This window comes from Nematolebias whitei, chromosome 16 (assembly GCF_014905685.2).
Source record: "Nematolebias whitei isolate Nwh7 chromosome 16, NemWhi1, whole genome shotgun sequence".
Lineage (NCBI taxonomy): Eukaryota > Metazoa > Chordata > Actinopteri > Cyprinodontiformes > Rivulidae > Nematolebias > Nematolebias whitei.
This window is the reverse complement of record NC_056513.1, coordinates 5,527,336-5,543,677: the sequence shown is the minus strand read 5'-3', so window position 1 is coordinate 5,543,677 and position 16,342 is coordinate 5,527,336. Positions and strand designations below refer to the sequence as shown.

The 16,342-nt window shown below is 39.6% G+C and overlaps 1 protein-coding gene across 4 annotated transcripts in view; it reads left to right on the top strand.

The window, feature by feature from the left end:
• The window catches only part of ctnnd1 (catenin (cadherin-associated protein), delta 1), a 44,741-nt gene that overhangs the window by 21,127 nt on the left and 7,272 nt on the right, over window positions 1-16,342 (top strand). For 3 of the 4 annotated variants that reach the window (XM_037689596.1, XM_037689594.1, XM_037689597.1), the window contains 11 exons: window positions 1,272-1,343; window positions 2,506-2,656; window positions 4,638-4,839; window positions 9,557-9,674; window positions 9,775-9,931; window positions 13,460-13,477; window positions 13,789-13,854; window positions 13,940-14,067; window positions 15,503-15,653; window positions 15,777-15,972; window positions 16,077-16,270. In XM_037689596.1, coding sequence (XP_037545524.1) covers window positions 1,272-1,343; window positions 2,506-2,656; window positions 4,638-4,839; window positions 9,557-9,674; window positions 9,775-9,931; window positions 13,460-13,477; window positions 13,789-13,854; window positions 13,940-14,067; window positions 15,503-15,653; window positions 15,777-15,972; window positions 16,077-16,270 — 1,453 coding nt within the window. The remainder of the gene's footprint in view (window positions 1-1,271; window positions 1,344-2,505; window positions 2,657-4,637; window positions 4,840-9,556; window positions 9,675-9,774; window positions 9,932-13,459; window positions 13,478-13,788; window positions 13,855-13,939; window positions 14,068-15,502; window positions 15,654-15,776; window positions 15,973-16,076; window positions 16,271-16,342) is intronic. The other variant, XM_037689595.1, reaches the window with a different exon arrangement.

Below are 16,342 nucleotides of genomic sequence, written 5' to 3'. Positions count from 1 at the left end.
ACTTTTTATTTGTATGTTCACCCTTTTGCAGTTTATGGTGTAATACTGTAAGTGTGACGTGTTTGCAAGTATATATGTGTCTTTGTTGTGCAGTTTATAGCTGATCGTCCTGATGTATTGCAGAGATTTGCACATTTACTTATTATTGGGATAAAGAAAACGGCACAGACTAAAAACATGCATGCTAAGCTGATAGCAAATTGTCACTTGATTGACATACAGGTTGGCCAATCTGAGACCGACCTTTTCTGACACATAGGTCACCATGCATGTGCATTCAACCACGCTAACAACAAACGAGTTGACTCGTAATAGCCTCCAGTTTATATCTAAACTCAAAGTGTAAAATGAGTTGGGGAGCTGGACCAAGTAAGCAAAAAAATTACCATTTCCATATGGAGCCTACATTTTTACCTGGATTATTGAGCATGAACTTTTGACGTTTTGAACCACTTTGGCCATGGCTGCCTCAGAGGAGTCAACGGGGGAGAGGGTGGGTCCCAGAAACCACCTTATCACCATCAAACTGGTTGGCCCACTATGTGAGTGTGCTGCTTGTGGGGCTGACTTTGTTGTGACTCCTCGGACTGATGAAGTCCTTTGGATGAAGGAGAAACGTTTCAACAAAAAAATAAACCGTCCAGAGGTCCTGACTTAACTTTGTTGGAATGTTTGACTGTTTACGATGTTTGAGTGGAAATGTGTTGTTCTTGCTAATGTCCGGTTCAGGTTTGGTTAAAGTCTCTGTTAAACTGACACCATGAGTCAGAAGATTCCCGGTATGTATAAGGGGGAAAGCACTTCCTGTTCAAGGGCGACGGTGTTTACCATTAATCAAGGATGACATCACACAAGTGACCCGTAGTAATGTTAGCATAGCGTAGCTTCGTGCACGTCATCGTTTTCATGCACCGGTACACTTTTGTGGGAGAAGGGTCTCTACAAAGAGTACGTTCTGTATGCGTGTGAAAATGTTGAACTGTGAACGACCCCTAAATGTTTCATCCAACTGATGTAACTTTACACAGAGTGTGGCACTACGACACAACGGCAATTTTGTTTTGGATATTTTATTTACTGTATATGTTTATGTAGAGATGTTGCAGCACATGTGATGGACTAAATACATTTAAATCAGTTTATTTTTTTTGCCCATGCTTTTAGGATTTTCATAATGAAATATTACAAATATATATTTTTACAAAATGATGCTCATTGGAGTTCTCGGGCTGATGGGCTTTATAAACCTGACCGGTTCTGTTAATTTTCAGGTGAAGTCGGACGTGCGGCGTCTGAAAGGCATTCCTGCGCTGGTGTCGATGCTTGACAACCCAAACAGAGAGGTCAGTTTACAGTTTTTTAAAAATTGCTTCTGATATACAGTCTGTTCAAGTTGTCATTTTTATTACTGGAATCATTTGAATATTCAGTTTTTTTGTGTTTGTTTTAAGAATAAACACGCCTGGCCATTAATGTTGGAATAATTTTAAGGGCTCTTATCTCTACAGAATGAAAGAGGTCAACGTTTGACTGAAACATTTTCTCTTTTTTTTTCTGGTTCGTTTTCGTTCGGATTTAACTGTGGTGAATTTTTACTAATTGGCGGGAAAAAAACCGCATGCATGCCAGGTTCGTTAACAATTAAAAAGAATTTCGCCCAAGATACTTCATATCTCATTTGACAAAATAACAAAAGATGATAAAAACTAAAAATAAAACCAGAAGCCTTGTAAGAGGTGAAACATAATAGAAGTTGAGCTGTAAGTTGATGAAACTGTAGCACACCATGCATTCAAAACAAAAAAATATATATTTTGACATTTCTTGCTCTGAAACTTGTTTTAAATCTTGTGAAAAGTGTTCTAGGGGTGCACTGACTGCAGTTTTCTGGCCGATCACAGATTTCTAAAAAGAATTTACCGATTTTGTTTTCTATGCGACACTGTCAGGTGTTATAAGGTCTTAAGGTACCTTCAGTTTTCCAATATTTTATTGAAAAACACACCCTTGAACGATATCCTAGAAACAATACAAACTTGTTTTAACTGACCGCGAGGCAGTGCTCTGAAATATAAATGAAGTTCAGACAATTGTTGTTAAAATTTAAAAAAAAAATCTGTGAAAGTATCGTCCGATTTCCGATTCCTTAATATTTACTGCAACATATCTGCATGAAATGAGTTTTAAAGACTTCATTAAATTTGTGTTAATTACACTGAACTAAACCAAACTGTGTATTATGTGGTTATCTAAAACGTAAAGATTGTATAACGTGCATAAACTTTTTGAAATAAACATTTATTTTATTATCAAAGTCTTTAAAAAAATAACAACTCGCTAATTCAATTCCATTCAGGTTATTTATATAGCGCCAAGTCACAACAGACGTCATCTCAATTCACAATTACATTAACGGTTAAATGAATTTCTCTACTAAAACCGTCGAGTTGTGCTTACTTTATGTGACACTGATGACTCATAAAGCTGTCGTGGCGTCCCCTGTAGGTCCACTATGCAGCTTGTGGAGCGCTGAAGAACATTTCTTTTGGCAAAGAGGCGGATAATAAAATCGCCATTAAGAACTGTGATGGAGTTCCTGCCCTGATCAGGCTGCTGAGGAAGATCCACGACCAGGACCTGACGGACATCATTACAGGTTGGACGAACACGCAAATACTCAAACTGTGATAACGAGATGTTGTATTCCACGGATAAACTGGAGGCTGATCTATTCAGGCATGCGGTTTTATTCTTGCTGTCTATTAGTCCTGAAAATTTACACCGTCAAACAATATGTGGACTCATGCATTCTTCAGAAACTTTAACATTGTCACTGGTAATCAGAAGAATTTTATTTTCTAGAAAAAAAAAAACTGCATGAATGCTAAGTTTTGAATGACTGGCGAAGCTGAAACTGAGTTAAAGCTAAAAGAAACAGAAGTTAGCTCAATGCTACAAGTAGCAAAACACTAGCTTAAAGCAGCAAAGAGAAGTTAGAAGCTTAAAGTTGGCTAAAGGCTAGCTAAAAGCTAAACCTAGCAGAACGGTAGTTTAAACCAAAAGTAGAAGACGAATAGAGCAAGTATGCTGAAGCAGATGTCAAAAAAGAGAATCTTATTTTTGAAGAAATGAACGATGTCGGTGTACTTCTGTGTGGAAAATATTTCCGTAATAACAAAGTATACGGAAGATGCTGAATTGCAACAAGTGCACACACAAAAAAATTAAAATGGGGAAAACATGAATTGAATTCTGAATCAAAATTCATACAATAAGTTTGTTTTGTACACTTTTCTATTGACCAGTAATTTTCTCTTCAGTCCCATTCTGATAAGCCAAATATTTTTGGTATTCATATCAATGCAAACATATTTTTAAACGGGATGCACCATTCCTGATACACTATTGAAATGGTAAAAACAACAGGCCAGTTTCTTCTTTCTGTCCCACTTCATCAGACCATCCTTTATAGGATTTCCAGATGTGAGAAAACGTTCAACGGAGACTCTACTGCCACCAAGTGCAGATGTTCTTTTTACAATTTCCAAACTTTATTTCTTGTCTTTTGTGTGTGTTAGTTCATTTTAATATGAACCAATAGCTGACCAACCCTCACAAGATCATGCGATTTAGCTCACGACTAAATAAATAAGATTAAGGATAAAAGCAGCTAAAATAAGTTTATTTTTCAAAAGTATCGGGACCTAGAGGGTAAAGAATTGCTGCTCCTATGCATAAAAAGGTGAGCTGAGGCTGTTTGGCCGCCAAACAGGAGTTTATTTTATTTTGTGAGCACGTCTAACCTAAAGAAGACCCAAGTGCAGAGTCGGGACTGACTGGAGGGACAACCTATTCTTTCTGACCTGAGAACACCTTAGGAGCCAGGGATAGGAAGTTCTTGGTCCCTCTCCCAGACCTGTTGCCTCTGATTCTGACTTCCGATGAACAAATGCAAATAGTTTACCTGCCTCCGAATAGATCGGGGTTGTGATAGCACAAGTGAAATTTAAAGACTCTGATCTAAACCTGACAACAGCTCGACCACTGACCCGTGAAAACTGAAGTCTTATTTTCCCAAGCTAGACGTGAATGTGGGTACAAGAATGGGAAAAACTGGTTTGTTTGATCATTTTCTAACTGGTCTGCAGAATTGTTTGGCCTTTCCAATTTTTGGACCAGTTTGAAATTAAAAGGGCTCTACTTCGTAACAAAGACATGGTGTAAAAATATGATGTATACTCGAGTAGTAAAGAGTTTTTTTTTTTTTTCTTTCCTGAAAGGATTTCATTACTGCACTTAAAAATTGTCTCTTATTTTCACTAAAGTAAACATTCCATAAAGGTAAAGATTTCAGTAACAAAAAAAAACTGTTTCTTGCAGCAAGTCAATATGCACAATAACCTCAACTTTCCCATTAAAATACAGAAACACTGAAAATGTTCTTGTAAAAGAAACTTGTCTCACTGCATTAAAGCTATGAGACAACTTATCCACCTCATATGATAAGAGGTAAAGCTACCAAGTGATTCATTCCTGTTATTTTTAATTTTTATGGGTCTATTTTTAAAAGCGATACGTGGTGTGGGTGGACCTAGCCTTTGCCCATTTCAAATGTTCAAATCCTGTGATTCTCCCAGGTACGATGTGGAACCTGTCGTCCCACGATTCTGTGAAAATGGAGATTGTGGACCATGCGCTGCACGCCCTTTCTGACGAGGTCATGGTGCCCCATTCGGGCTGGGAGCAAGGGAGCAACAGGGCGGGAGGCGGCGAGGAAACCTGCAAGCCCAGACATCTTGAGTGGGAGGTGGCGCTCACCAATACAGCAGGCTGTCTGAGGTATGAAGCAAAGACGGACAGAAGGAAAGGAAGCGGCAGATCTGAGCTGCAAAGGATGAATGTAGACAGGAAAAACAAAGTGGAGGGTTGCCAGAAAACAGACTGACAGAACGGTGTGAGGGTGGAAGGAAGACTCAGCAAGTTAACGGAGCCGGATGTGTGTAATGAGGTTGGAGAATGATGGAATGCAAAGACTTAGTGTTTTCAATCAGAATAAACTTTGCTGCTTTGGAAGAAAGACAACATTCCTCAGTAAAATCATTCTGTAGTGCTTTTAACTTTGATATATTTCCAGTTTTTGAACTTCATTTTTGCACTTTTTTACAAGAATGTATGGACATTTTACTAAATACCTTCAATTATTATAAATTTCAGACAAGAATAAAATTTATAAAAGTAGTTTTTCAGTAGAAAAAAAGAAGCTCGTCCATAAGAACCACAGCTAAACGTAACATTATAGTAATAAAATGAAATGCTTAATTTATTATGACTGGTAAAGATATTTTCTGTAATTAAATGCACACCTAATGGGTTGTTAACTTTAAATAAAGACATCTGGTTGAAACATTAGCTTTTTATTCAAGATAAAGTCTAAATGAACTCTAGAGGAGAGGATTCAAGAAGAGAAGTAAAGCAGGAACAGTAGGGCATTGACTTGTACCGTGTAAACAGTCATTTTTTCTGGCTGGTGGCGCTGGTATCTGTCCTCGTTAACTGCTAATTAGTGTTCATCTGCTTGTGGGGAAAGTTTCTCTAAATAATTTTATCTTGAATGCTTGAAGGTCTTGGTGTTCTGCACATCATCAAAGTCAGCGGCTCGCTAAGCATCAACGGTCTTTGAAGCAGTGCAGGAAAGATGAAAACAAGAAATGCTTCTGAATCTTATGATGAACTGGGTTTGGTACCGTTCTGCTCCTGTTAGACTTGTCCAACATGAGAAGTAGGACTGCTCATATTCGTAATCTCTTTATTGTGGCGACTAACACTAGTGGCTGTGGAAGAAGTACAGAGCAAGTGTCTTTATTGATAATAGTTGTAGCCTCTGTTGTGTTTGATAAAAGGGATTAACTGACCGAAAGTTCAACATTTGTCAGTTTATGTCTTGTAAAGTGTAGCAGCTTTAAGTTTGGACATAAAGTTACGTTCCCTCTTTTTTCCCAACAAATTCATGTCTTTTTTTTTTCATATTAACGGATTCTACAACAAAGTTGGAATCTGTCACAATCTAAGTTGGTAGATCTGATGAATATGAAATTTAAGTGGCCGAAGATATTTAAAAATTAAGTTTGTGTTGTCGGGATTCACAAAAGTCTGGAAAAAGATGGACAGTTTTTAAAGAGGGACATAATTTCATAGAATAAAACATTTTTTTTAACTAATGAAAGTAACGAGCGATTTTGAAGAGATAAGATTTTGACAGCGGGAAAGATCTCAGCAAAAACTATATTGACTTTTTTTTTTTGCATCAACTAATGCATATTCAACAAATCCCTGCACAATCACTGCTACTTTTTTGTAAATCCTCTTCACCCCCTGCCTAAAATCACTTAATGCAATCCAAGCCTGCAGGATGAAAACGCGTCCAACACCAAATCTTACAGCTGTAATCTGTACAAGTCAAAGCATTACAATGATGTGGCTTTGCAAACATGTTTGAATATAAATACAAATTTCACTTGACAAGCACTTTTCTATCCATCCATCCATCCATCCATTTTCTTCCGCTTATCCGGGGTCGGGTCACGGGGGTAGCAGCCTAAGTAGGGAGGCCCAGACTTCCCTCTCCCCAGCCACTTGGGCCAGCTCTTCCAGGGGAATCCCGAGGCGTTCCCAGGCCAGCCGAGAAACATAGTCCCTCCAGCGTGTCCTGGGTCTTCCTCTGGGCCTCCTTCTGGTGGGACGTGTCCGGAACACCTCACCAGGGAGGCGTCCAGAAGACATCCTAAACAGATGCCCAAGCCACCTCAACTGGCTCCTCTCGACGTGGAGAAGCAGCGGCTCTACTCTGAGTCTCTCCCGGATGATCGAGCTTCTCACCCTGTCTCTAAGGGAGAGCCCAGACACCCTGTGTCTCCGCAGCACTTTTCTACTATGCGAGAAAATATTTGGGCGTGCTCCTTTCCAATCAGCCGGGCTCTCAGACAGCTAGAAGTGAGGGTAAGGGAGGAGTTTCCCTCTTAAATGGTGGAAAAAAGCATTTGCCGTAGGGAGGAAGTGTCACCTTAAACCTGTTGGCATGATCTACATCAATTACGTCAACAGCTGACATAAATAACAAACTTGGAACAGAAATGTTAAAATAACACGGGCTAGCTGCTAGTTCAAACGGAGCCTGTAATTCATCATATTCAGCAATTTAACTTTATTACTTTTGGATTATGCCATTGAAATGGTGTTTTATTTCATTGATAATGTAAAAAAAAAAAAAAAAGGCATAAAAAAATGTTAACGTAAAAAATAAAACAAGCACAAATTTCTTAAAAAGCTGTTGCACACTTGATGGTTTAGGCCCCAACAATCACAAAAAATGCAACAAAATCCTGTTCATTGCGGTTGTTGTGAGTGCCCACTCCCTTTAAATGACTTGTAGGACGTTCCCTAATGTGTAAATGGTAAACGGACTGTATTTGTATAGCACCTTTCCATCTTATCAAGATGTGGAAAGCTCTTTACCCATTCATACAGCACTCTATTAGATCTACACAAAGAATAGTCGGAGCTTTATCACATTCATACACCAATGGGACACACATCGGAGGCAGTGGTGTAGTCTACGTGATACTCTGGTATACGCCGTATACTCATAGAAAAGCTTGGGAATTTCCGTATACCCACTCAAAAGTGCCCAGTGATAAGTGACATATTGCACAAGTCATTGTATTGAAACGTTGGGGCGAAATGCGTCGTAAACACCCTCAGAGAACAGCGGTGTCGCTCTGCTTTCTTTTTTTATTATGTGTGTGTGTGTGTGTGTGTGTGTGTGGGGGGGGGGTCCTGTTTGTATTCTGCCAGGCGCGTGTGCCACCGCGAGCCGCTCCTCCTCCAGCTATGTGAAGCTAGCGGGAGTTTTTGTTCATTTTCATTTAGCCTTTATTTATCCAGGTTAGTCTCATTGAGCCACAAGAACTCATTTTCAAGAGAGACCTGTTTAGGGAGCAGATGGTGGGAGTTAAGGGCCTTGCTCATGGGCCCAGAGTGGGGTGAATGAGGGTGGGGGCAAGTGTGGGTGCTTCACCTACTCCACCCACATTTTAGATGTTGTCTGTACCGAGGCTTGAACCGGTGATCTTCCGATCACAGGTCTACCTTCTCTAACCTCTGCACCACCGCTCCCCGAACAAGGGGGTTTTCAGAATAAAAGTTTAGACCGGATATTTATATTTTGACGTTTCAAAAGTATTAGTAAAGTTTTAAGCCACCAGTTCGAAGTTTTGAGAGCAATAAACAGCAAAACCCTTATTAAACGACGATTCTTGGTCACATTACTTTTACATTAATTTTTTTTTTTTAAACACAAATTGTAAAACAAACCAACAAAAAGCCTTAATTTAAAACATTCATATTTGCATGAGCCACTTAAAGCCTAAATAACTCATGTTTTTAGTTCAAAGGAAATGGGACAAAATATAACTTTTAATAATAAATATATGTGTATGTGTGTATTTATGGAACGTATATCCATCCGTTATCTTTTGCTTCCTAGGGAGTTGCTTTGGGGAAGTCAAAATAAATTGACGATTACATTGTACTAACCTGTGTATTTTGGTTTCTAAGCACAGTATACCCACTACAAAAATGTAGTCCACACCACTGGTTCAGTGTCTTGTCCAGGGACGCTTCGGCATTTGGCTGCTGGTGGAATCGAACCCCCAACCCTTGCATTGGAGGACGACTGCTCTAACCACTCAGCTCCAGCCGCCCCAAATTGCATTTGGCTACAATTGTAGCGTTACCTTGGTGTTTAGTATGTGCAGCTCAGTAGGTAACTCTCAGTTTATGGTTGAGAACTAAAGCCGTTTGTGGATGCTGAAGTCTACAAACAGCAGATGGCTGCTAAGTTCATTTTCTTAACTTTTATTGTTTCATATGAGTTTTAAAAAAGAAAATATCTACCAATATTTTCTTGCTTATTTGGATACTCCCTTTCAACCCTATATTTTTATTTTCGTGCACAGAGATTAATAATATATAAATTCCAGTTTGTTTTCTTTAGATTTAGAGGTCGTCTCCTCCGCTGCAGTCCTACTTTCGTTTGTTTGCCTGCTGTAACACGTTAATGAACTTCCCGAACTATGCAGTAAAGAGAAGTTTGTAACGCCTCCCCTCCCCGCCGCTGAAGAAAATTTGTCCTCGTATTGTGGAGAAGGGTGTGTCCGTTTACTGGGGAAAAATAAGTCGGGTACAAAAGGCTGGCACTGAGCGGCCTGAGTTTCTTTACTCCGCTAACTTGGTGTCGAGTTTTCATCCGGTTCAGTTTGGTCTCGGTAAGAATCAGTAAGAATGACTCATGGGTGCAGAGACGCAACTTAATACGGTCAATCTGTGCTCTCTTTGTAAATTCACATTTAGCTGCCGTTTCCCTCAAACACCTCTTGAATGGGGGCATATTTGTTACGTCTTGACATCTTATGTGCTGCCTGTCCTTTATAAAATCTTATTTCTTTATTAGTCTGTGACACAATTTCTTTTTTTTGATTTTTTTTTTTTTTTTTCAAAGGAATGTAAGTTCAGAGCGAAGTGAAGCCAGGAGGAAGATGAGGGAGTGCACAGGGTTGGTCGATTCCGTCATGTACATCGTTCAGTCCCAGATTGATTGTAAGGATATGGACAATAAGGTACGTGAAAGTCAAAATAATTAACATTTGTTGCATTCAGTTGATTTTTTTTTTTTAAGAGTGAATTTTACAATTTTGCACATTTTGCCATCTCCTGCAGCTGACGGAGAACTGCGTTTGTCTGCTGAGGAACTTGTCTTATCACCTGCACCGTGAAATCCCCGGACATGAGCGCTACCAAGATGCCACGCCCATCAGCCATGGCCCTGCCCCCTCCGGCCAGAAGGGCGGCTGCTTCAGCTCTCGCAAGAGCAAAGGTCGGTGTCACAGAGCGGGACAGAGACATGCACAGTCAGTTTCAGGGGCATTTGGAGGGATATCACTGACATCACATTCTCACTCGACTGATACTCACACACACACACACTTGTGCAAACAAAACCACTCTGCCACAGGAATGTTAACAATCCCTCCTCAGAAAAAGCCTTTTCTCTGTTTAGCTGTTGACGTTTCACTCAGAGTATTGATTTGGCTTTGTTCACTGCAGTTTCGTAAAGTGATCACGCTCTAGAATCATTTTTCAAAAACGGATAATATCGTACAAGTTTACGTACGTTTTTGAATGCAACGTTCTATTGCTGTTTAATGTTTTTTTACAAGGACATAAAGATTGGTCAAATAATCTGAAACTGTTTGCCCTGAGCGCAGCAGCAGCGTGTCCTTTGACAAACAAAACTTTTTGTTAGTTTTCCTGTAAATATTTCTTTGACGCTGACAGCATGGAGGCAGGCGAGCTCCTCATCGTAGTTAGGATACTTCATCTTTACTGAAAATGTATAAATCCAACAACTTGTCATTCCATTTTACTGCCTGGCCAAAAAAAAGAGTTGCCACCTGGATTTAACTAAGCAAATAAGTTGGATAATTACATCATGGGCGATTATCTTTCAGCTGGCAACAAGTTATTTAACCCCAAGTGGTGCAATGAGTTGCTTCTCATTTCTTAAACAACCACGTGGAAAGTAGGAATGTGCGATATATATGGTATGGAAATGATAGACATTTATCCTACGATACAGATCTGTCTTCTACCAGCTAACCGCAGTAATGTTGTGTCTGATGTAAAATCAGAGTCATCAGTTTAATAGTTACTTTTTTTAGTTGAAAACTGTGCGTAAGTGGTGTTAGTCTTTTCTTCGAGAGCTAAGTAGCGAAGCTACAAGCTAACTACGCCCGGCTTGCCGTAGTGTTGCCGTATTCGGACGCATGCGCAAAACACTGCGTTCCGTCGAAAGTTTTTATTTTTTATTTTTCCGTCAAAAGTTAAAGTAAATGTTGGTCAGCTTTAGAGAAACCTGCTCCTTGATCTGTGAAAAGAACGCTGTGTTGTGTGATTTTACTGCGAGACCCTCTGGTCAAAGCCACAGACTCATTTAGTGTCAGCTCTCCTTAAAGTGGAAGGAGGCGCCCACTAGAGGGTTGGAGGGTGAAGTGTTTCATTTGCTGTTCATTTCTTAAGTGAGAAGACTGGAAACTGTTAAAAGTTAACAACATATTCTTTAGTTTAAAACATATGGCTAAAACTACATTTGATATATTTTGCACTACAAGAAAGAAGTCTAATACTTGGTTTATTATTTAAAAACTCTGGACCTAGTAGTGGAATTTTCTTAATTCAAAATAAATGATGGCAAAAGGACACCCCCTATGCTTTTTTTCATTCTTATTGCAAGTTTTATACCAAAAACATATCGTGATATATATCGTTATCGCCACCCTTCACAATACATATCGTGATATGAATTTTTTGCCATATCGCACATTCCTAGTGGAAAGACACATCGCGTGGTCGTGGAAAAGATGTCGGTCTGTTTGAGAAGGGTCAAATCATTGGCATGCATCTAGCAGAGAAAACATCTAAGGAGTAGGGGTGTAAATCACCAGCTTTACTACGATATTATATTGAATTGTTTGTATGACGATACGATTTTTCTCAATATCACAAAGTCTGTCATGATACGATTTCGATTCCATTTGATTCACAAGTCTGCGATCGATATATTGCGATATCAAGTGCCCATCTCATTTACATATAAATACATTTACAAAAACAATTAAAATAAGATTTAACCATTTTATTTCTGTTACTGGCACCAGGCATTTAAATATATATTTTTTCTTAATTAATGAAAAAATAAAAATAAATGACCTGTTACAGTCTCTCATTTCTCATGTTTAAGTGCATTTTTTAAACCAGTTAACTTAAAAGTGCCCTGATTACCTTTCAGTTATAAAGAAACAAAAATAGATATTAAACTTACATAACATGTCTATCAATGCCGTGTTTCTTCTTCAGGTGAACGACCAAATTTGTTGTTTCCCGAGTATTTTAACTCACGCTGGCACCTGTTGTTGCACACGACATGAGTTTTGTCTGTTGAGCCGTCCGTCTGCTGGAATCCAAAATATTTCCACAGAGTTGATTTAAATCCAGCAGGAGAGTGAATTTCATTGTTTTCCGCCTCGTCTGTCGTGTTGCTGAGGCGGCCGCAGAGCACAGCCGCGCACGGACATGGTGACACAGACGTGCTTTGGAAATTTCAAAATAAAAGTGTATTTTAAAGATGACGATATGAGTCGATGTTTTAGTTTTGCCACGATATAATCGAATCAGTTAATCGATATATCGATTTAAATCGATGTGTTGTTACACCCCTACTAAGGAGGTTGCAGAAACTACTACATTTGGGTTAAGAATTGTCCAACGAATTATTAAAAACTGGAAGGATAGTGAGGATCCATCATCCCAATTCAGATTTCTGTTTTATTTGTGTTGTTTGAGATGAGGTACTGTGAATCGTTTTGACCCTAGACTAGATATACGTGTGCTGTAATGAATCATTAACGCAACAGTATAACAAAAGTGGAACAGCCCACTTCACTGAATATTTCTCAACATATTATTTTAAGAAGACGAGTTAAAACCACGTCACAGAATCCTAATACAGTTCCTGTGATTTGATGTACAGTACCAAAGTCCTCTGATACCGACTGTCTTTGGAGCTGCTCAAGAGTTTCATTGCAGCTCAATTCTTTCTTTTTTAAATTCGTATAAAGAATATTTATGAAGATTTTTAGGCTGTGGTAGTTTTTATTATGTGAACGTCTGTTCATATTTCAAGACAAAACAAAACTTTTTGATTTCTGAGTGGGGAAACAATCCAAACGTTGCATTCTCTTGGTAACAAATTAAACATTTGATCAAGTAAAAACCAGGAGTTATCAACGTTTTGGAGCTTTTCTCCTTTGTGGTGAAGCGCTGCAGTCTCATTGTATACCTGACGATTCTGTTCTATTCTAAAGGAGCTTTGACTTCTTGATTTAAAGCTGCAACGTCTGAAATGGGATTTGGTGTAGGCGGGACGATTTACACTATTCACAAATTTGTGTTTGCGATATTTTCAAAACTGCGGAGTCCTAAAAATGAACAAGGTTATGTTTTTCCAGAGTTTTTTGAGTTTGTAGTGACAATGGAGATGCAGTTTTTTATGTTCCCCTTTCTAATTGTGTTAATAATTTGTCAGGGTATTAAAGGATGACGTGAAATAAAATGAGCTGCTGTTCGATCCTTTGATCTTTTTGTATCTGGTATATCTGCTGGTTCTGTTTGGTGGCCGCGGTGTCGTTGGGATCCAAGCAGACGTTCTCTGTGTGGCTCAGTTATGGCTGCTTTCCTTAAACGCTCGTCTCGCCTCCTGTTCTGCGACTTTCTTTCCTCTCCTCAACCCATCTTTTTGTCTTCTTCTCTCTTTCATTTTTCTCTCCACTGTTCGGCTCGGCTGCAGATGAGTGGTTTTCCAAAGGTAAGCTTCCTTTAGCTCTGTGTAACGACGCTGTGCTTTAGCTGCCTGCTCTCGTCTCAGTGGAAGCAGTAGTCCGTAGGCTGATATAACATCGGTTGCGTGGGGTAGTAACTCTAACATGCACCTTTCTTTTCTCTGTGAATGACTGTTTTAATAATCGGTGTAGAAATTGCATTTCAACACTTTTTTTCGTTCATGTATTTTTGTGAGTGTGCACGTCTAACCAAACTAGTGCAGATGTCGTAACAGTGAAGGTGTCTCTTATTTAAACCGTGCATTTCTGTGACTTTAATGTTGAGGTTTGCTTCTAGGACCAAGAAATGAGGGTGCAGCTAACGAACCGATCGATATTCCAAAGAGGACATCACCTGCTAAAGGTGAGCATCGGCCCCGTTAATGCCACTTTTCTTTGTCGCACGCAAAAGATTACATTTACTCATCCAACCCTCTCCTCTCCTGCAGGCTATGAGCTGCTTTTCCAGCCTGAGGTGGTCCACATCTACAAATCTCTTCTGATGGAGTCCAAGAACCCCACCGTGCTGGAAGCTTCAGCTGGAGCTATTCAGAACCTGTGTGCTGGACACTGGACTGTAAGAACTGCTGTCTGTCTTCATCCTGTTTTATTTCATGACGCCAGCATTCTGGCTAGGAAATCTCAAAAATAGTTTACACCAGCCCTTATCAAATAGAGGGGCGTGCCCCCCCCCCCGGGGGGTGCACGTGACCCGGGGAACATGCTTTTTTTGCCGCAGGGAGTTTTTTTTTCACCGTTCTCATTTTGTCACGTGCGTTCCAGCAGCTGTTTGTTTGTATCTCTCAGACTTACTAATAATAAAGTTATGAACAAATGACTGTCTTGTCGTTTTGGGAGCCACGCATGAACCGTGTCGCTCCCCTCTGCGGCTGAGACATGAACTCCGACACCTCCGCTGCATGTGTTTTTATGTCCGTGCGCTCTTGACGTCACTCACAGCACGCATGCAACAAAGAGTAAACTCAAAGCGAGAGGGTTACCTGCCTCTTTCTTCTTTCGCGTTGACAACATTTTTTAGTTTTATCGATGTGCGCTCATTGATCCCGACTTCCTCATTTTGATTTATTCATTAGTTGTTGTTTTTTTAGGTCATAGTATTTTATATAACACTCCTGAATTAAAATCTTGCTGATCAATTTGAAATTATTATTATTTATTGATTATATTTAATTTTATTTTTCAGTATCAAATGGTCAAAAATGTTTAGTTTAAATAAGGATTTAAGTTTTTTTTTTTTTCAGGCAAATTGATGCACTTTAAGTTGTTTCTGTTGCAGATTAAAAACAATGTTTATAAAGTTAATCTTTGTCGTAAGTTGATCTGTTCTTTTTTCACCTTTAATGTTAATAAGGACTCAATGTTATGCAGAGGTGCACTTATAACAATTTTATAGACAAATTATACTATTTACAGTCGTGGCGGCGAGCGCAACAGAAAATAATTGAGACGCACTGGTTTACACAGATGTTTCAGAATAACACAAACAGAACTCCTAGTGGTTCTTTATCTATTCCCAACACATAACTGGTTAAAATGTTTGAGTATTTTTACTGGAGAGGGAAATGTTTGTCAGTGGGATAAAGATGCCACCTTTTAAAACATCAGGGGTCAGTCTCTTAAAAATTGATTGCAAGGTTCATTAATCATTCTTTTTGTTCTTGTTCTTATTATTAGATGGGGTGGGGAGGTGGGATGGAGCCCCACCTCCATATCCATAGTCCTAACGTTTTAGCTTAGCGCTACATTCACTTGTCAGCTGGGCAGGGGGGTGGCTGCTTGTATAGTGGTAGGGGAAACTGCTGTCTGAGAGTTTAATTAAACTTCGTCCGTTGGTTTTGAGATGTTTTGAAAAGTGTGTAGGAAAAACAAGTTTCTGTTGACGTTTGCCATCAAGATCTTTAGTAGTCCATAAGTAAAATTACTGTGAAATTGTATGTCTTGTAGATTAACTGCTTAAATAATAAAAATACTGTATTTGCATATATGTTTAGTACGGGCGCTACATTCGTACCATGATGCGTAAGGACAAGGGTCTAGCTGTAGTCGCCGAGCTGCTGAGCCACAACAACGACCGAGTAATCCGAGCCATGTCTGGAGCCCTTCGCAACCTCGCCATAGATCCTTCTAACAGGGATCTACTAGGTAAGCCTTCAAAAAAAAAAAAAAAAAAGTTAACCGTGAAGTTTCAGAAATCATTACGATGGATGTATCGAGACTTGTGTTAGTACTTCAGTGTGTTTTACTCTCCCGTCTGGGTTTTGTCAGGTCAAAAAGCAATACCTTCGCTTGTAGCGAACCTGCCTAGTGGCGCTCAGAGTCAACCGTTAAAAGCGGTGTCGGAGGAGACCGTAGTGTCCGTCTTGAGCACGCTCTACGAGGTGCTGGGCTCTAGTGTTGAAGCAGCCAAAAACCTCAGCGAATGTCAAGGAATCGAGAGACTGGTGCTCATCAATAAGGACGGGTAATCCAGATTAACTGATCGGATAACTTGATAACAGCTTTCACTGTTTGCTGCTTTCCTATGTTCAACTATTTACGTTTGTCTCTTTCTTTGGGGAAAACTAGTAGACGCTCTGACCGGGAAGTGCGTGGAGCCGGCCTGATTCTGCAGAAGGTGTGGGGCTACAAAGAGCTCCGTCGGACTTTAGAGAAGGATGGCTGGAAGAAGACGGACTTCATGATCAACCTAAATCCTTCCAACAACAATCCCAAAACCAACGGAGAACCTGAGGAAAGCTCTGTTCCACTCATAGACAAAGGTCTGGGAACGTTCTGCTCCAGCAACATGCGCTTTATTTAGTTTTTGAAGCATTTTTAAAATATATATATAT